At 41.7% G+C, this 20,663-nt stretch overlaps 1 protein-coding gene across 1 annotated transcript in view; it reads left to right on the top strand.

The window, feature by feature from the left end:
- EFHC2 (EF-hand domain containing 2) overlaps positions 1 to 20,527 on the top strand; it is a gene marked incomplete at its 5' end in the record, with an annotated part of 171,837 nt that extends 151,310 nt beyond the window's left edge. The window contains 2 exon segments of the mRNA XM_017847751.1: positions 5,173 to 5,278; positions 20,296 to 20,527. Coding sequence (XP_017703240.1) covers positions 5,173 to 5,278; positions 20,296 to 20,397 — 208 coding nt within the window.
- Positions 20,528 to 20,663: the final 136 nt, after the last annotated feature.

Here is a 20,663-nt window from a genome sequence, read left to right as displayed (position 1 = left end):
TTTTTTTTTTTTTTTTTTTTTTCTGTTGCCGTTTTGGCTTCTGTCTTTAATGTTGGATGCTTTGGTCGGGGGAAGGGGTTTGTTGATTAATGGATTTCACTGCCCAGTCAACTCCTGAGGCTTCCTTTTATTAGAGAATCCCCAGAAGCTGGAATCTGGAGATTTCTCTTTAACCATTCAGAATATGGAGAGAAGAATCCTACCTTCTCCTGCAACGATAGCAGGGAGGGTGTGATGGGGGAAAGGGAGAGTTTAAGCATGGCCACTGGTATTCTAGGAATAGAAAAGGGGAAGGAAGGCGCCTGACCGCCCCTCGTCTTCTGCACTCCATTTTGCCTCCTCTCCCCAAACTGGAGCTTCTCTCCTTGAATTTCTCTGGCGAACAAGCCTCTGCTCTTTACAGGGAGGAGCATAGTATGGAAGAAGATACTTGGCGGTTCAGTTGCTCTTGCTTTCCTCAGGCTTTTTTTTTTTTTTTCTTTTGAGATGGAATCTCGCTCTGTCGCCCAGGCTGGAGTGCAGTGGCACGATCTCGGCTCACTGCAAGCTCCGCCTCCCGGGTTCATGCCATTCTCCTGCCTCAGCCTCCCAAGCAGCTGGGACTACAGGTGCCCGCCGCCACACCCGGCTAATTTTTTGTATTTTTAGTAGAGATGGGGTTTCCTCCGTGTTAGCCAGGATGGTCTTGGTCTCCTGACCTCGTGATCCGCCCGCCTTGGCCTCCCAAAGTGCTGGGATTACAGGCCTGAGCCACTGCACCCGGCCCCCGCTTTCTTCAGGCTTTCAAACAATCGGTGTTTTCAGTGCCACACCGTATCCCTCCCTTTATTGGCACCTGGAGTCAGCAGTTACTCATTCTCCCAGGAATTTTGTGGGCCAAATCAACTGGACTCTGAGTGCACTCTCCCCACTGACAGGGACATTTAGGGTTCAGCTTCTCTTCCTCAGCTCTGCCAAGTTATTTACCAATCCTCTGTTTACTTTTCATCTTGAAAAGAGTTTGACGTCTCTTCTCTACCATTGTCTTTTTTCCAATTCTCTTTGTCATTGTGGGTTATAACCTATTTTTATTATTTTTTGGTCATTTTGGTAGGATTTGGGGGAAAAGGGAGAGAAATATTTGTGATTGATTCATCGTGATTTACTGCAACTCTATCTACTTCCCAAGAGCAAAGAATTCTTCCAAGAAACATGAGCTAGTTTTATTCCTTTTGATTGAAATATCCTTTGTTCTCTTCTCCCTTGTGCCTCTTGGGGGGATTCCCACACACACTGAGATCCTCTAAGACAGAACTGAAAAGAAAAGCTTGGAGTATTTTACCACATTACCACAAGTCTTCCTTTAGGCCTGGCTCTGGGATTTTGGAAAGATGAACTCGTTCATGCATTTTTTCTCAAAAAAATTTAGACATTATTTCTGAGCTATGTATACTTTTATTCAGTGGACCTTCCTGAATATCATTTGATTCCTAAATATTATTCTCAAATGTCCCCCAAATGGATAAATGGTTCAATGTTTTGAGTCTGACATATGAACTGGGCAGGAAGGAAGACTGGGTGTTATGAGGTAACAGGTAAGTATCAGAGTTAGTGGTAACAAAGTCTAATAATAGGACTTCCTGTGGTGACTTCCAGAAATTTTCCAGTAAGTTCCAGTGCCATCATCTAGGGCAAATGCAAATTCAGGCATAGGGGCTCAGATAAGAGGAACTTCAGAAGGACTTTCTAAGGAAGCAACATTTGAAATGGGACTTTCCAGACAAAGGGACCAGAAGTGCAAATGCCTTGCATTTCTGCCAGCAATCTTGGCATGATCAGGGAACTAGAAGAAGGCTAGTTTACCTGAAACATTGTAAACAGAGAGAGTTTTCAAGTGAGGAGATGTAATCAGAGAGGCCATCAGCAGCCAGATTAAGTTGGGTCTTATAAACCCTGATAAGCAGTTTAGCTTGTGTTCTAAGTGGATTGGGAAGCCACTGGAGGATTGCAAGCAAGAAAGTGATTGATCTGTGTTTTAGAAAGAGCACTGTGGTGGAGGATGGTCTGCAGCAAGGTAAGAGTAGAAGTAGCAAGACCAAGACAGGAAGTTATTGCCATAATCCAGATGAGAGACAATAGTGGCTTGGAATTAGGGAGTGGTAAAAGAGATGCAGAGAAATAGATAGACTTGTTATATGCTACAGTGGTAGAACCCACAGGACTGCTTAGTGAATTGTATATGAGGAGTGAAGTCTGATGTGATCCTAGATTTATTTGGTAGTCTTTGACTGGTTCCCAGATTACTAGGATACTATACTTCTGAAACCCCTAAGATTGAGTAAGTGCCTCTTATAATTGATGTAATGGGAATTTACTGACAAATTCTGTACTTTAAGAACAGACAGAAGAACTTATGTTATTGATGATCTCCTCAAGTCTCCCAATTTTATGACTTTAAATACCTTCTATATGGCTAACGACTCCCACATTTGTATCTTCAAATGGACTACTTCCTTGAGCTTCAGACTCATAGCCCCACTTTCTCACTTTCCATCCAAATGCGGCATAAACAAAACTGAGCTCATGATCTTTCCAACCTGCAGCCCGTGCAGTCTTTCTCATCTCAGTTAGGGCAGTTCCATTGCTCCAGTTATTCAAGCAGAAGCATTGGAGTATCCTGAATACTCTCTGTTTTTCCCCTCTCTCTCTTAAAATAATATAGAGGTATAGAGTAGTATCGCGGGGGGGTAGTATATCTATTATATATAGTACTATTATTAGTCTTTTAGCGAACCCACATTCAAAGTATATTCAGAATTGCCACTCCTCACTGCCCTGTCCGATGCCTGCACTGGCCCCTCATCTAAACTGCCATTTTCTCTCATCTGGAGTCCCTGCAAGGCGAACTTCTATACTGTCCTTGGGCCACTTCTGGCCTTGCCCTCTGCTGTGGTCAACTCTGAATATATCAGTCAGAGTGATCTTTTTAAAAATATCATTAAGGCTCCCTTTCTTAGTTCTGTTCGGATTGCTACAACAATACCATAAACTGGGCTGGCTTATAAACAACAAGAAATTCATTGCTCAGAGGTCTCATGGCTGGGATGCCCCAAGACCAAGATGACAACAGATTTGCGGGGCTGATGATGAGGGCCCACTTCCTGGTTCATAGATGAGCCTACCCTCTGAATCCTTAAAGGATTACATGCGCAGAAGGGGCAAGAGTGGGCTCTCGTGGGGTCTTCTGTTAATTTGAATTATTAAAGGGCACTAATCTCATCATGAGGCAGGAGGGCGCCTCACTATCTAATCACCTTTCCTGAAGCCCCAACTCCTCATATCATCACATTGGGATGCCGCTCCATTAATATGGAATTTTGCAGGGGGACCAGACATTCAGAACATGAAGGTCTCCTAACCTTTTCTGCTATAATATGCCCTCAGTGGCCTTCTTAGGTTTTCCTCAGCATAAAAGCCCAAAGGTCCTACATGATCTCATTCTTTGACCTAGCTCCTACTCAGATGCTTAGGAAATGCTTCTTTTCAAGGCCTGTGCTAAAAAAAGAAGTTCTATTATGAGACATCTTTAACTGAGTTTTCATTTCTTCCCCCAAAAACATACACAAATAAAAGAAATGATGCTTCCTACATTTTGGTATAGAATATTCCATAAACAGAGTATGTCCTTTAAAGGAGTTGAACTGGACTAGTGGGCCACAATTTAAAGGCCGTAACAGTGGCGTAGGGGCAGCTATATTGGAATTTGCCAGCCTTAGAATCCTTGGGCCAAAGAAAATGTACACAAAAGAATTACCGAAATTCCCCTTCCCCTCTTCTGTCACTTATGTTTATTTCCATTTTGTTTAGATTGATGAGGCTATGTGACTTCAGCCTTGTAACATTTTAATTTATTGCCTGGCTAATTTTTATTCTTTATAGAATATAAAGCTATTAATTTTTTCAGTACTTTTGAGCAGAAAAAGAGAAAAAATCTTTGGACTGATTAGGCAGTATATCTTTAAGGGCAGCGGAGCCTGCGCAATAGGGTGCCATGGAACCCGGATGCTCTAGCTGGACCACTTTGTACTTTGTATTTCCATCAAAACCTGGGTGTTACATGATATCAGGCCTTAAAAAACTGGCAGACATTGATCACAATTTTTAGCGGATGGGTGGCATTAAGGCATTACTCTAAGAAGTATTTTATGTTTTGGTCTTGTGCAATTGTGTGAAATTACTGTTATCTTCCATGGCAAAACTCTATTATGGTTTTAAGGGGGAAGAATTTTAGCCAATGTCCTACTTAGGAATAGTAGTCAAAGAATTCGTTATTTTTTGACCGTCATTTTATAGCGTACAGAATATCATCTTGGTTAATTTTTTTCAAAATGAAAATGCGCCTGCAAGTTTTTCTCTTTTATAACTAAAACCAATCAGATGATACCAAAGCTCTAAAGAAAAGAAGCAAAAAACAGAATCTCTCTTCCAGAGATATCTCTTTTCTTAGTACGAAAGTTCTATTGCTACCATACTTTTTCTGGTTTTTTTTTATAGAAGTATAAACCTTAAAGTGGCGATCATAACTCATACATTACTGTTTTACAGCCTGCCTTTCTGCCTCAACAGTGTATCAAGAACAATTTATATGGATAGCCCAAATTTGGATCTAAAAAACAACACTCCTTTTAATGGCCTACCATAATAAAGTGACAAAGATGCCTTTTATTTTTTCAAAAAATATACTGGTAGACAAATGAATCTAGCTTGCCTTAAAGATTTAAAAGGTATGCAATTTAAGAAATATAAGGACATTCTATTTTGCTGACATATAATATCAACCATTAAACTAAAAGGACCTTTAAATATTTTTAACAAAATATCACTATAGTCTTAGTTACTGAATGAGCAAATTTACTTCTGTGGCAACTGCAACAAGTATTTATTGAACACCTACTAAGTGCCAGCACTGATCTTGTTGTTGGGGATATTTTGATGAATTAGATAGGCAAGATCCCTGCTCAAAGAATTTACATTCTGGAGGGTCAGAAGCAATAAGAAATTGTAAGAAATAAGAAAAATCTCAGATATTGAAGCATATATGGTATTATGTTTTCATGATAAAAATTGAAACTGACATTTTGGTCTTGAATTCAGCAGATTGAGTCAAATTATATATTATAATTATATTTTCAGGTTTGAAGACAGTGAAAAACAAATAGATTATAAGTCATTTTTCTCTGCCCTGAACTGGAGAAAGAATCCAGTGCCTGAATTGCAACCAGCATCATACCTTAAAGAGGTAAAATGAACACCTATTTTAAAAACCATCTATGGTTACTTCCCTTGCATGTTTAATATCCTTTATCTTTAAATTATTTTTCATCATAAAATATTAACACCAGTGCTTTTGGAAAGAGTGCATATGTGTTTCTGGGTATTTGTGTTAAAGGCTAATTTACTTTCCATGCTGAGCAAATATCTGCTCTGTAAAAGCATGACTTTTCTTATGCAGCTGAATTTCTTTTTAACCTCAGTCGCATCCAATTATATGGAAAATAGGATAATAGGTTACAGTTATAAATAGATATAAACACTGTTATCAAGGGATTCTGGTAACATCATCATAAGCCACAAGAGCAAATCTCAAATGGTGCCTATGGCAAGAATCCCTAGGGTATCCGTGGCTGTGCACCCAGGTTTGCCATGGGTGAAACAATAGAATATGGGGATGCACATTTCATGGTGGAGCCAAATTTAAAATCAAAATTCCATAGAAAAATGCTTGGTTAGGGAAAACAAAGTTCACGTGATCAGATGGTGCTCTCAACATTGTGGAATTGTCTGAATTCTCTAAGATCTCTTTGGACCAATTGTCTTTAAGAAGTGGGTGGGTGGGTGGTGGTTTGTTTGTATTTTAACATGCTCCAGAAATTGATTTTCTTGGGAAAGTCCCTTGATAAAGCAAATGTCATGTGGTTGATACTCCCAGCAAGGAGGCATTTATTTCTCCCGGTCTCTGCTGACCAGCTCTTTCTGGCTGGAGCTGGTCTAGTGCCCCTGGGAATTCCCTCAGGCATGCAGCTACTCCAAGGGCAGCCGTAGAACTTCCAGATGGTTGGGGGAAAGTAGTAGCCTTTGGAGTCAGACAGAGCTGGGTTTGAATTTGGGCCCTGCCACCTACTTAGCTGAATGACTTTGGGTCAGTTAAGTTACTTATCTTGTTCATTTATGAATGTAATCCCCAGACAAATCAGGATTAAGTATCGACTCTCATCAGGTTCTCTGCTCTAGGCTAGGGTCCAGAGACAAAAATTGTCATTGCTACCTTTGAGGGGCCCACTACTGACGCGGGAATTGGTACCCGCATGATTTGGAGTGTGGCGTGATACAGCCTGCATGAGATTCTATGGGATGAGGAGGTAGCTGCTTCTAAACAGACTGGGGGGAACAGGAAGTATTTTCAGGGGAGGTGACATTTGAAATTTCAGTGATGAGTAGTAAGAGTTAGCAAGGTAGGAAAGTGACATGGTCTGGAAAAAGCATTTCCAACAGAATTCTCTGGACATGGGACAGCATGGTACTTGTACAGAACCAGGAGGAATTGGTGTGGCCAGAGCAAAGGCACATGGGGAAGAGGTGAAAAGGATAAAGCTGAAGATACCTGCAAGGGTAACATTTGAATATTGTCCTGCGAGGTCTGGAGACCACTGACTAACTTCAAGGAAGACAGCAACATGATCAAGAGTGCCCTTTACACAGAACTTGCTTTGGCTGGATGGTGGGTGGACTAGAGATGGAGTCTCACTCTGTCACCCAGGCTGCAGTGCAGTGGTGCGATCTCAGCTCACCACAATCTTCACCTCCCGGGTTCAAGCGATTCTCCTGCCTCAGCCTCCCGAACAGCTGGGATTACAGGCACGTGCCACCACACCCGGCTAATTTTTGTATTTTTGGTAGAGACAAGGTTTCACCATGTTGGCCAGGCTGGTCTTGAACCCCCGACCTCAAGTGGTCCACCTGCCTTGGCCTCCCAAAGTGCTAGGATTACAGATGTGAGCCACCACGCCTGGCCAGGCTCTTGTCCTGTTGTCCCCATAAATAACGGCAAACACTTAAAGCATTTACTGTGTGCCAACTACTGTTCTAAGATCTCAAAATCACTTAGCTTATTTAATCCTCTTAGCAATCTTAGGTACTTTTATTATTCCCAGTTTAGAGATGAGGAAGTTAGATAGACAGCAATGTAAGGCAGAGTCAGAATTTTAACTCGGGTCTCTTGCTGCAAAGAATAAAAAAGAAAACTGTCCTTCAAATACAATTATTTTTGAAGATACTAGATTGGATTAACCCAAATCTGAAATACTATCACAAAAACAAATCAGTCATTTGCCCTGATAACCCTTTCATTCTTATCCATGTGAATATTTAACTTTTACATACAAATAGAAACATGGTAGATGGGATTTATATTCTTCTACCTTTTCATTGAATGTTCTAGTAGTCTGTATTGACTGCATCCCTATGTCTCTTTAGGACTGCTCTCCAGAGCCCTTTACCGTGCTCTGACCCTGCCCAGGCCAGTCCTTGGCAGCTGACCTTTGTAGGCCACATGAGTGGGTCCCCTAGCCCTCTGGCCTCCAGTTGGGTTGACCAGTGGGATGTACTAGCAGGAGAGTAGAGGGTGAAAGGAGAGAGCAATCTTCTTCCTCCCTGCCAGTCACAGCAGATTGACAGCCTCCTCCTTCAAAGTCCACAGCACTTTTCTAGAGGCTCTTTGCATATGGCTGGCCACTCTAGGCTCTGGTGACCACCTTCATGTGCCCCTTCAGCCTCAGGCGGTAGTAATGGCTCCCTGCTGTTATAAACCCAGGGAATTATCCCCTGTTGGTTTTCCTAAACACTTCCCACAACTTTGTAACTAGTCACTTTATTAAACTCTTCTCAATTTCCACAGTTTGCATATGTCCTCCATTTCCCGTGAGACCCTGAATAATATATAGGACATACCTATTTTTGCTATAATCCTTTGTCATTCTTTTCCTTACTTTCTACTTCTCTCTTTCCTCTTCCATTCCACTCAGTCCACCACCCAAATGTTTACCTCTGTGTTGGGGGTTTTATTTCATCATGTATTGTGTGAAAATATGATTATACCACATGCATTTATCTGGAGTATGCTTTTCTTTCTTAATCATGGAAAATTTCCCTAGTTGAATATGTATAGACCTAAACCATTCTTAATAGCTGTAGTGTGAATATATAATAATTTATTAATGTCTTTTTTTTTCTTTTTTCTTTTTTTTTTTTTTGAGACGAAGCCTCACTCTGTTGCCCAAGCTGGTGTGATCTTGGCTCACTGCAACCTCCACCTCCCAGGTTCAAGCAATTCTCCTGCCTCAGCTTCCTGAGTCGCTGGGACTATAAGCACACGCCACCATGCCTGGCTAATTTTTTTGTATTTTAGTAGAGACAAGTTTTACCATGTTGGCCAGGCTGGTCTTGAACTCCTGACCTTGTGATCCGCCCGCCTCGGCCTCCCAAAGTGCTGGGATTACAGGCATGAGCCACCACGCCTGGCTCTGTTAATCTACTCTTTATTGACAGGCATTCAGGTTGTTTTTTATTTTGCCTCTGAAAACATACCTTACTACTTACTACTTACTACTTTAAATTTTATTTTCCTGATGACTATTGAGTTTGAATGAGATCCAATCATCTTTTTGTACTACAACCTACAGTAAGAAAGATATTTTTTTCATAACAACACAGCATGCACATATATAACGGAATCTAAGTTTCATGGATTAATACTGTTCTGACTACATGTGGTACAGTATGATACATTCTTTTCTTTTTTCATTTCTCTCTTCCTTTCTTTTCTTTTCCTTTTTGTCATTACCCACCACCTCTTTTTCTCCTCTCTTTTGAATGTTGTTCATGACCCATTAAATTGATTTCATGACCCGCAAAAAGATCACCACACACACTAGAAGAGAAGTCACCACATGGGATGGCCAAAGATCCACTCTGCCTTTAATCACCTCTCCCCAGTTTCATCACTTTTCAACTCTGTCAACCGGGATAGGTATCGAGCCCTGGACCTCAGATGCTTTTGAGAGGCAATGTAGAACAGAAGGTCTCCAATCACAGGGACCCTGGTTCAAATCCTTAGCTATACGATCAACTAACTGGGTAACTTTTTACAAATTACTCAACCTTTCAGGTTTTCCCATCTCAAAAATGGCGATAAGAATAGTTCTTCCATTAGGGTTGTGAGGATTAAGGAAATCAATATACACAAGTCACTTATCACAATACCTCTGCCATAGTAAGGGCTTAAGTGTTGGATGCTATTATTTTTTGTAAAATGGGGATGTCTTACTTTCCTCAAGTCAGGGGGCTGGGCAGTCCCTGCCAAGGTTAAGATGGGAGATTCTATTCTTAATGGCAAGAGAATGGTTCTAGGCCAGGAATGTCACATCAGAAACAGCTTGGGCTTCAGCACTAGGTTCTTCTAATTGCAATTCATTTATGGTGAGAAGTTTACTCATAGGGCCTCATCAGTTCTGCTGATAAAGCCTAGAAATATTTCAGTCTGCAGGAGGCATTCGGAAAGGACTATTCTTTTCAGCCAATTAAAAGAAAAGAAAATAGATATAAAATGGTACCTGATCAATTTCACCAACAATGAGAACTAAACTAGATTCCAAAGAGTTTGAAGCACTCTGGTACTGATAAGCTTGTTATTATTTCATAAAGAAGACATAAAATAGCTTGGGAATGTTACCAGTGAGTCTATAATCTCATGTGAAAATATTTAGCATGAAGGGGTTGAGCACAATGTTGAATAGTTTATACAGTAGAATACAGGAGCAAAAAGTATAATATCTACTGACCCATGTAAGTGTGCTCACATGTTATTAATAATGTTGAATAATGCCCTGAAACACTGCTGGGTCAGAGTTTGTCACAGGTGGGGTTCTCCAGGAAGCAGATGGAGTCTAATGTGTAGGATATTTATTTAGGAGTGTCCTTGGGATCATCTCCCATGGAAGGTGGGGGAAAAGAAGAAGAGTGGGCAGAGGGAGAAGTTGAACTGTGATACAAGCCCAAAGATAGCCTTGTCCAACCCATAGGGAGCTCTGGAGTTAGCATGTCTTTTCAGTATTGTCCTGAGTTGGGCCAGAATGGCCTGGCCTTTGTCCCGGTGGGTTGGTTCAAGAAGAGATATGACTTTGTGCAGCGTGGCTCTTTGCAGCCAAGACATGTTTGTAGCTCAGGAAATCCATGAAGGGGACTCCCAGCAGCGGGGCCACCAAATCCCTCCTCAAGGGGATTCTGGATAGTATATCACAGCTTGGCAACCAACTACTCTTGAAGCCCCTGTTGACTGTTACTTGGTATCAACTGAGAGCCTGGCAGTGTGACAGCCTCCTCCCCAGCTGGTTCCCTGGTTATTTCCTAGCCTTCTATTCATAGTAGGGAACTGAGAGGAGAGTGGTTATGCCATAAGAGACCATGGTGGAGTCAGACTAGATGTCCTGGGGGCGCAGCTGGGCAGAGAAAACCTCCCAGTTATGACTTTGGGGATTGCCAACGTTTGAGGAGTCTTCCATAGCCAGTCACATGTAGGGCTTCAGGGTAAGATCCATCAGGTTGTGAAGGCATCCCAGCCCTGAGTGTGAAGTGATGAGACCAAAGGTCTTTTGAGAACAAGGAATGGCAGGCTGAGCTCCTATGTGGAAGCAAGGCTTAAATGGAGGCCCCAGGGTTGGGGAGCTGCACCCTTCCTCCAGTATATGAGCCTGACAGGCTGGCTCAGGTTAAAGTTTCAGAGGTGTTATGGAGAGCTCTGTAGAAGTTACCAGGACAGGCCACCACCTGGAACCTGGATATTTTTACTCCTGGGCTGAATATTGTCATCAGCAGGATCTCATTTCTGGACTGGGAATCTTACTGAGAAATAAAAAGAAACTTATTGGCTGATGAAAGTTGAGTAGGCCTCAGTACTAGATTCAACTCTAATTCTGTCTGCATCAGCATGAATGGATAGGATGGATGTTATGGGTGGAAATTTGGGACACCTTCCCAGTCTAGTGTGACTAACCATCATGGGGTGAGAAGGGAGAGGCCAGAAACCAGGAACAAGACCACAGGATTCAGCCAACCACAGGCTGAGTAGAGGTGTGGTCTGGTCCACAAGACTTAAGATTGGAAGGGAGTTCTAGCAGGGCATCCCTCCAAAACAGTGAGCATAGTGATGGGGAATCTTGAAGTTAGCACCATTCGGCAATCAGAGGAAGCCACTCAGCAGGCTCAGACCAAGCTTTCACCCTGCCAAGGGGACAGAGCTGGCTAAGTCCCTAAACCCGTGAGGTTACAGCAGGAAGTACGCAGCATACTCAAAGGGATCCTGGAGATGGATTTGAAAAAGGGACTGTTGATGGGGTGGGTGGGGTTAAGGGATGCGGGGGAGGGTGGAGCCCTCAGGGACTGGCAAGAACGGGAGAAGCAGGGAGGGACTGGGGGACTGGTGTTATTGGAGCCCAGCAGAGGAGCTGGAACTATAGCAGCAGGTAGAGTAGTGTAGCCACTATAGCCACTCCCAAACCATGGCCTGGCATGGAGGCAACAGGGTGAAGGGAAGTAAAATCCATACTCTGACCTCTTGCTTCTCCTGTTTTCTGATCTCCTGATGCTGCTTCACATTGGCTGAACCCACCCAGAAGCCAGAGAGCAAGGAAGCTTGAGGAGTGATGCAATCCACAGAGTCGGTCTCCCAGGGCAGAAAGCAGAGTGAAAAGGGCAAAGAATGGATCTTGAGGGGCAAATGGAGACTGACCCAGCACAATCTGTTACCAGAATAAAGCCTTGAGCTCAGAACAAGCCCCACAGCCAGGATAAAAGCCAGATCTACACTAACTGCTTCTGGGGCTTGGTCTGCTGGATTTGAGAACCAGTTTCCTGGACTCAGAGGTGGCTCCCCTACATGTGCTTGTCAGGTGGCCTCAGCTAGTAAGAATTGGGGTCAACAACAAACAAGGAGAATTTAAAGAGTACTGTAGTATAGCTCGTCTAGCTTTGATTAGTCCTACTGCCCTTTGGTGACAGGTTTTTCCTACATGGTTGGATGTAAGCTGTCATCCATCATGACTGTTGGCTATGGCCTGTAGCCAATGGCTTGTAGCCTGGATTCTCATTGGACTCTCTTGCTTATCCCTCTGCCTGGCCCCTCAGCAGCCCATGGTGAGCCATGGGGCTGTAATTTAACTCTCACTCCATTATGTGACTATCTATGGTCTCAGCATGTTGCCCTGGCGCTGTCATGGCCTGGAGACCCCATTTCCATTCTATTGTGTTTGCTCACAGATGGTAGCTGTAAAACTGGCAGAATAGGTCCCACTGTTTAGAGCCTGTCCGGTTAATCTCAGAAGTCACGTTTTAAAAAATAACACTAAATCGGTTCTCATATAAACTTTATAACTTACACTGTGTGACTGGCGTCTTATCTTTTGACATTTCTGAGAAAAATTGGATGTGGCTTCATTTTATGAACATCGTCACTGCGAAAACATTAGTAGTCAGCTCGAAAGTGCTCTCTTTCGCAATAGGATGATATAGGGCCTTGGCATCAGGAAGTAGGGGGCAGTTGGGTACACCTTGGGAAACGCCTTTGGACACTCACCTTGCTGAGATTCTCCTTTTGGTATTTAGAGCATGGAATAACCTGTGACATTTTGTTGTCCCAACAATCTTGCAAGAATAAGTATTATCCCCAATTTATAGATAGGAAGCTGAGGTTCAGAGATATTCCTAATGGTGAGGATTATATAGTAAGGGACTGGTGCCAATTTTTTAAATAAGTAAAGTTATTTCTAATATTGGTGGTTGAATATAACAGTCAAAATGAAAGGTTATTAACCATTCCTCTTAGACTTAAAAAATAACTGGCAAACACATACTGTTGACCTAACACAGAGCAATAACCTAGTAGGAAATGATACTCCTGGAATCCACTTTCATCTACAGCATCCGGTGATGTCCACTTGAATTGTACACATAAGCCTGTCATTGAAGCTCAAAAATCCACATCTCCCTGAAAACTTTACTTGCCCTGCATTGCACTTCCAAGGAAAGGTTTTCTGTTTAGAAACTACACCTGTCTTTTAGCTACAACTCACATACAGATGACAACTCTGTTGAAGCTTTGTCTACAGAAAGGGGAAACAATCATGAAATATTGGCATTGCTGTAAAGACAGAAATGTATAGAAATATAAGCTAATCTTCTGGCTTTATATATGAGCTTTTCCTTATGTTATCAGAACGCTCTTGATTATCTCAAGAAATATTTGCAACATCCTTTCCTCAAATTTATTTCAATTTGATTTGCTTAAAATGTAATTGCTTTTATGATTTTGTCAAACTAATTAGATTATTTCTAAAGCCATGTTAACTTTATTTGAAGGGAGAAAATCTAAGAAAATCACAGTTTTAATACTGTATACACCACTGGCCTTTTCCATACATTTATAGATCTTTCTCATAGAAACATCCTTTTCCTAGTGAGTAGAGGGGAGTAACATGGTGAAATCACTAACATGACTCTATCTGCCTTGCATTTGGGAGGAATAAAAATAACCTTTGTTTCCAGTGAAGCATGGAATTTAATGGCTCCGAATCTCTTTCCCCTCATGCATCTGGTGGCCAGTATTACAGTAGAAAATTTTAAACAAGAAGGAGACATAATCCAATTAAATTTCCTTTTAAAAATGTCAAAGCAAATAAATCTAGGGCCCATTAGCTCACACACAGCTTTGCTATTCTCACTGGGCAGCTGCTGTTTACTGGGTTTTCATCCAGTGCCATCTTTGCTTCCCATTTCAAGGGTGTGCGATTTTACAGATCGGCAGCTACATTTTTTTCACCACTGATGAACGAGTAATTTATTGCCAACTGGTTTGACATCTTAAGTGCCTCGAGTGACAGCCAGCTTGGAAGATGTCATAGGGCCTTCTTGGAGACAATGATTCCCAGACATTTTAGAATCATGATTTTTGTATTATTGAATTTCACTCTGCATTTCATAGTTCTTCCTTCTTCCAGAAAACACTATGTGGCATGTATTGTTTATGCTCCAGATTACATCAAATTTTGTTCTGAGATTTGAGTGCTGTCTTTTGAGTTATCTGGAAGTCACTTGGAGACTCTGGATTCATCCAGTTTGCCAGGAAGTTGCTTTGTTTCAAGCTGCGCTGTGGCTTTCTTAGACATGTTCTTAATTTTGATAAATGCAAAATTGCGTAGAATCTACATCTGACTTCCTCTAGAAGCAGACTTGCAGACAAAGATTTAAGTGTAAATCATTTTGCGGGGAGAAGTGAAAACACTAGTAAGGGAGTGGGAGAGTGAGAAAGGGAAGGGAAGGAGCTACTAAAGGCATATTAGCAAACCAGTTAAACCAGTTATAAATGTAGATGATGTAGACGATTGAAGGTTTTGTTTTGTTTTGGGACAGGGTCTCACTCTGTCACCCAGGGTGGAGTGTAGTGGTGCGATCATGGCTCACTGCAGCCTTAAACTCCTGGGCTCAAGTAATCCTCCTACCTCAGCCTCCCAAGCAGCTGGGACTACAGGCCCACACCACCACACCCTGCTGTTTTTTTTTTTTTTCTTTTGTAGAGACAGGGTCTCACTGTGTTGACCAGGCTTGTTCAGAAGTCCTGGCTTTAAGTGATCTCCCACCTCAGCCACCCAAATGGTGGAATTGCAGGTGTGAGCCCCCACACCTGACCTAATGATTAGAGCTTAATGCAACTGGGAAACACTGACACTTCAGAGTCATCCCACCCAAAGTGCAAGGGAGCCACAGTATTCATCCATCAACTCCCATCAGTCATTGTTTGAGGGCTGCTCTTGAAGTGGAGGAAAGGAAATAATTCCCTGGCACTGTGGCTTGCCACAGGGACAGCCAAAGCAAGGCTCAGAGGCCAAAGAGAAGCCCTAGGGTGAAGGAACGCAGGTGCTGGCCGTTGGAAGTCAGGTTGGTGTGCTCCAGAGTGGAAAGAATGAGGAGATAGGAAGGGGTGCTGGCAGAGCCTGCTACACGTAGACAGTTAAAATCCCAAATTCCAAACCTGCACTGCCAGGGGAATCTGCTTTACAGAGATGCAAGTAAGCTTGTTCTCACCTGGAATGGGCAGGATCAACTTCTGTGGATGACTCCTCCTGTTGTAAAAGTACCACACAGTTATTCCCACTTAAAACTGATATGCACTGCTGGGAAAGCCATATATGAGTTTTCTTTGCATTGCATAGTGTAGGGTTAATAAAAAATCAATGAAGACACTATTTTAACTCACTGCCCAGATTTTCATAAAGATTCTACAGTATTTGGAACATTTGCAGATTTATTAGAAAGTACAATTAGGCAGTGGTAATATGTGGATTTCTTATGTTGCCAAAAATGTCATCATTTTACCAAGGGGCTAGCCACAAGATTCCTTAAGTAGATCCAATTATAGACAAAATTATGAAGAAAGTGCCTTTCCCTCTACTTTATTGATGCCTCTCACCCCATCCCCTGAGCCTTAGAAACCTCCCCTGTTTCCTAACCTTCCTTTGGTCCCAAATTTGATTCCATTAGTCCATTTTAAGCCAATAGGTGTGAAAATCTCCCTGAAATTGGGGGTTGGCAATAGATGGACCCACAGCACTGCTAATGTGCTGTGGCATTTATGAAGTATTTGGACAGAAAGTCACTCCCACCTGGAACCTAAGGAAGAGTGACAAAAGGAAAAATAATCAAGGAAAGTGGCATTGATTCGAAAGAAAGAGCACAATGGGTCCAGAGTAGTCAGGAGAGATTTGTGCGAGTCATGGGGTTTAAAGTGGTCAGGATTTAAAGAAATGGACCACGGTTATCTTTTCATCTTAAATTATCCTTAATACCAAATCTCATGGATATTTACTTGCGTTTCATTGTGCCCAAGTTGCTAACAAATTTGATCTCATCTCCAAATTCTTGAGTTCTCATGATTGCATTGTAAGTTCTATTATTTTCTCTTTATTGTCAGCATTGAAATCACAATTCCTTGCTCAAAAAATACAAAAACAAAACCACTTTTGCTAACTCATAAGCTATGAGGCAGAATCTTCTAGTCCTGACCTGTTTCATAAGAGGATCCAGTCCCCGAATAATTTCATCATATTTTTATGAGTTACATAATGCATTATTTCTCTGTTGAAAACTTTTATTTAAAAGACCTATTACAGGATGGTGATTTTTGAAGGCATATATTTGTATTGTTTCTCTATAATGAGATTAAATTTACAAACATCACTTAAGAGCAAATATTGCTGTAAGTTTTGTAATGAAATTTTTGAGGACATGTTAAATAGTGGAGTTGAATGACTATTGATCTTAGCCTTCATTGATTAAAATGTATTGTTTAGTGTGTGTGTGTGTGTGTGTGTGTGTGTGTAATGGTTTACTACTTTTTGGTGTAAGGAAGGACGTTTTACCAAGTTCCATGTGGTATGAGTTGCACAAAACACCCCTTAGGAGTGGGTTTAGCCATCAGCCATCTGAATGGTCATTTCGCTCTTCATACTGCCAGTTGGTGGTTTGGGCTCAACTTCTGAGAGGCAGCATCCTTGAGAGAGAAGAGTAGTATCACTTCAAGAACTGCCTTGTTTTGTACTTAACTTTTCTTGTTGGAAGTGTGAGGACCAAATGTAGCTATGTAGGATGAAAGCCAGCTGCTTCTAAATAGATCCTTCTCAGCTCTGGAGTGTTGCCCCACAGATGAGCATAGTTCTGCAGCCCCACTGCCCAGGTTATTATAATCCAGGCTTCTCCACTGACTGGAGGTTTGACTTGAGACAATCTATTTAATCCTTCTGTGTCTCAGTTTCTTTTTCCGTAAATAGATTATCCTCATAATACTTACCTCTTAAGGGATTTCTGTGATGGTTAAATAACTTAATACATGTAAAACACTTAAAAGAGTATCAACCATGTAGTAAATATCCAATAAATGTATTGTTATTCCTATTACTACTAGGTAATTACAAGATTCCTATCTATAACCCTGCACAAATCTGCAACTAGTTTATCATCATCGTAAATCATCTCTTAAATTAAGGGTTTACACCTGAATTAGAGATGCTGGTACTTAGTTATTGTCTGATTCTATGACAGTGTTGTCAATTGTCATAGTTTTACATGTCACTCATATTCCAGTGACTTCTATATCTTTGCACAGTTCTGGATTCTAGCTCTGTGCTATATAGAACCATATTTACAGATGTTTACCAGAATCTTCACCTTGATGTCCCATGGACACCTGAAAGAAAAAATGCCCACAACCGAACTTAGAATTTCCCTCTGAGCCTTGTTTTCCCACTAAAAAATGTTTTTAAACTCTTCCTGCTTTCCTTATGATATTACACTGGGTTGAATATTGTCCCCTCCAAAAATCATGTCTACCCCAAACCTTAGAATGTGACCTTATTTGGAAATAGTCTTTGCAGATAAAATTAATTAAAATGAAGTTATGCTGGATTAGAGTGGACCCTAAATGCAGTGATTGGTGACTTTATAAGAAAGCCGCATGAAGACATATTGGTACACACAGAGAACACCATGTGAAGTTGGAGGCAGACGCTCGAGTGATATGCCTACAAGCCAAGGCATGACTGCCAGCCACCACCAGAAGCCAGGAGGGAGGCATGGAATAAATTCTCCCTAAAAGCCTCCAGAAAGATCCAATGCTGCCAACACCTTGGTTTTGGACTTCTGGCCTTCTGAACTGTGAAAGAATAAGTTTCTGTTGCTTTAAGCCACTTCTTTTGTGGTACTTTGTAATGACAGCCCCAGGAAACTAATAACAGATACTGTCAACTGTTACTAAATTTAGAGTTCTTAGAACCATCCTTACCTGTATTAGTTTCCTAGTGATGCCCTCACGAAGTACCACAGACTGAGTTGCTTAAAACAATAGAAATTTATTCTTCCACAGTTCTGGAGGCTAGCAGTCCAAAATCTAGATGTCAGCAGGACCACACTTTCTCTGAAACCTGTGTGGGAATCCTTCCCTGCCTCTTCCTAGACTCTGATGGTTTGCTGGCAATCTTTGGTGTTCCTTGGTTTGCAGCTGCAAAACTCTAATCTCTGCCTCTGTGGTCACCTGGTGTTCCCCCTGTGTGTCTCTGTCTTTACCTGGCTGTCTTCTTATAGGGAGGCCAGTCATATTGGATTAGGGGCCCACCCTACTCCAGTATGATCTCATTTTCCTCATCTTAATTTACCTAATCACATCTGCAAAAACCCTATTTCCAAACAAGGTCACATTCTGAGGTACTAGGGATTAGGACTTCACATACCTCTTTTGCCGGGGGGCGGGGACACAACTCAACCCATAGCACTACACCTTTCTTTTTTCACCATTTCAATTGATCCCCTTCTAGCTATTTCATGTTCTCCTGCAGCAGCATCTCTCAGAGGTAGCTCCTGTCCTCCATGCCCACTTCAGCTGCCCTGGTTATGGCACAGTCGTCTTTCAGCGGTATTATTGCACTCACCTCCAGATTGATTTTCTTACTTCATTTCATTCTCTGTACATCCAGCAAGTTAGCTAATCAGTTTCTAATCAGATTTCTGTCATTTCACTGGCGAAGACCTACAGTGACTTCCCGTAACCACAGCCTCAAGTAGAAACTAGCACAGAAGGCCAGAAGTTTGGCCCGAGCTTCTCCTTCTAACCATCTCTCTTGCCACTTTGCACCATGTGCCACATACCACACTGGGCTACTCACCCTTTCTTGAAAATAGATTTTAGGTCTCCAGGCCTTTGCTTACACTGGTCCCTATGCCTGGAACACCCTTCACGACCCTAAACCCTCTGCTGAACTGGTTTTCATCCCATAAGGTGCAACTGAAACACCACTTACTCAGCTTGCTTCCAAAATTCCATCACATCAAATTATTGAGCCTTTACCTATATTTCTATGACACCTTGCGATTCTGGATACTAATGTAACACTAGTAAAGATATAGAACCTCTTATATACAACAATTAACCTTGACAGTCAAATTTTAACCTTGACAGTAGAAATATAAGCAGCCATATATATGGACTTTGCCTCTTGTTGATATTAATTAACCATTGCAGCATATTCAAAAAGTTTGTGTGTGTGTATATATACACACATATTTACATATTATATAAAATGTGCATCTGCGTGTGTATATGTATACACACACACACACACACACAAAGTGGCTTATCTGCAAGATCACACTGTGAGTGATCCAGTGTTCTTTTCATTGTTTACGGAAGAAACAGTAACCAAGCAGCCAGTATAGCTACCAGTTTGTATTTTAAAAATTGGGTTCTTTAGGCAGCAGTTCACGCCTGTAATTCCAGCACTTTGGGAGGCTGAGGTGGACGGATAACTTGAAGCCAGGAGTTTGAGACCAGACCAGTCTGGCCTATATGGCGAAACCCGTCTCTCCTAAAAATACAAAAATTAGCCGGGCGTGGTGGCATGTGCCTGTAATCCCAGCTACTCGGGAGGCTGAGGCATGAGAATCACTTGAACTTGGGAGTCAGAGATTGCAGTGAGCAGAGATTGTGCCACTGTACTCCAGCCTGGGCAACAAAGTGAGACCCTGTCTTAAAACAAATAAAATAAAAATAAAAATTGGGTTCCTAAGAAAGTAAGGAGGATCTATCACTGTATTAATGCTGCATGACAACTCCTGAAATTTCAGTGGTTCACAACAAGACACATTTATTTTTCTTGTCTATGGGCATGTAGGTCAGTGAAGCATGGCTGGATTCAGCTAAGCTTGGCTCTTAGTCTGCAAGTCCAGCCTGGTCTGATCCCCCTTGGTCATTCTAAAAACAGCAGCATCCTGGGCCATGTTCTTTTCATGGTGATGGCAGAGGCACAGAAGGCCAAGCCAAATGATGCCAGCACGCTAGAGCCTCTGTTCATGATATGTCTGCTAACAGTACATAGGTCAAAGCCAGTCATGTGGCCAACCACATATCAAAGGAACAGGAAAATATACTCTTCTTACTCCATGGGAGGTTCTACAGAGTCATATGACAAAGAGTGTGGGCACGTAATTCTTATACAGGGAGGGAATGAAGAATCAAGAACAAGTATCCAGTGTACCACAAAGTCTTTATGAACCTAAAGTAGATGGTAGAAATTTTCCCTTTGAAAATAAACTTTGGTGTTGAATTTTCAAAACTGTACTTTGAAATGTGGTTCTAATCATATCCATTTTTGTTTTTTTTTCTAGAGATGTGAAGATATCTGGCTTGGTATGCCATCACCTATTCCTGCGAAATACATTGACTACTTGACCCTTTTGAAGGACGTGTTTGGCTTAGAGGAGGAATAACCATACCAGTTTTGGTCAATTCTCTTTGATTTACTTCTCTCATTTTGCCACATTTACTTTAGTAGATATAATTTCATTAAAAACAAAAAAGAAACAAGGTTTATATTAAACGGAAATCCACAAATCACAACTAATCCTATTTTGTCATATTAGTTTTTCAGAACATCATGTTATATTGCTGCCGTACTGTTACTATTTAAAATGCCATCTTAAAACATGTTGAGGCCAGGCGCGGTGGCTCAAGCCTGTAATCCTAGCACTTTGGG

Source organism: Rhinopithecus bieti, unplaced genomic scaffold, assembly GCF_001698545.2.
Source record: "Rhinopithecus bieti isolate Rb0 unplaced genomic scaffold, ASM169854v2 scaffold_30761, whole genome shotgun sequence".
NCBI lineage: Eukaryota > Metazoa > Chordata > Mammalia > Primates > Cercopithecidae > Rhinopithecus > Rhinopithecus bieti.
This window is presented reverse-complemented; position numbering and strand designations above follow the sequence as displayed.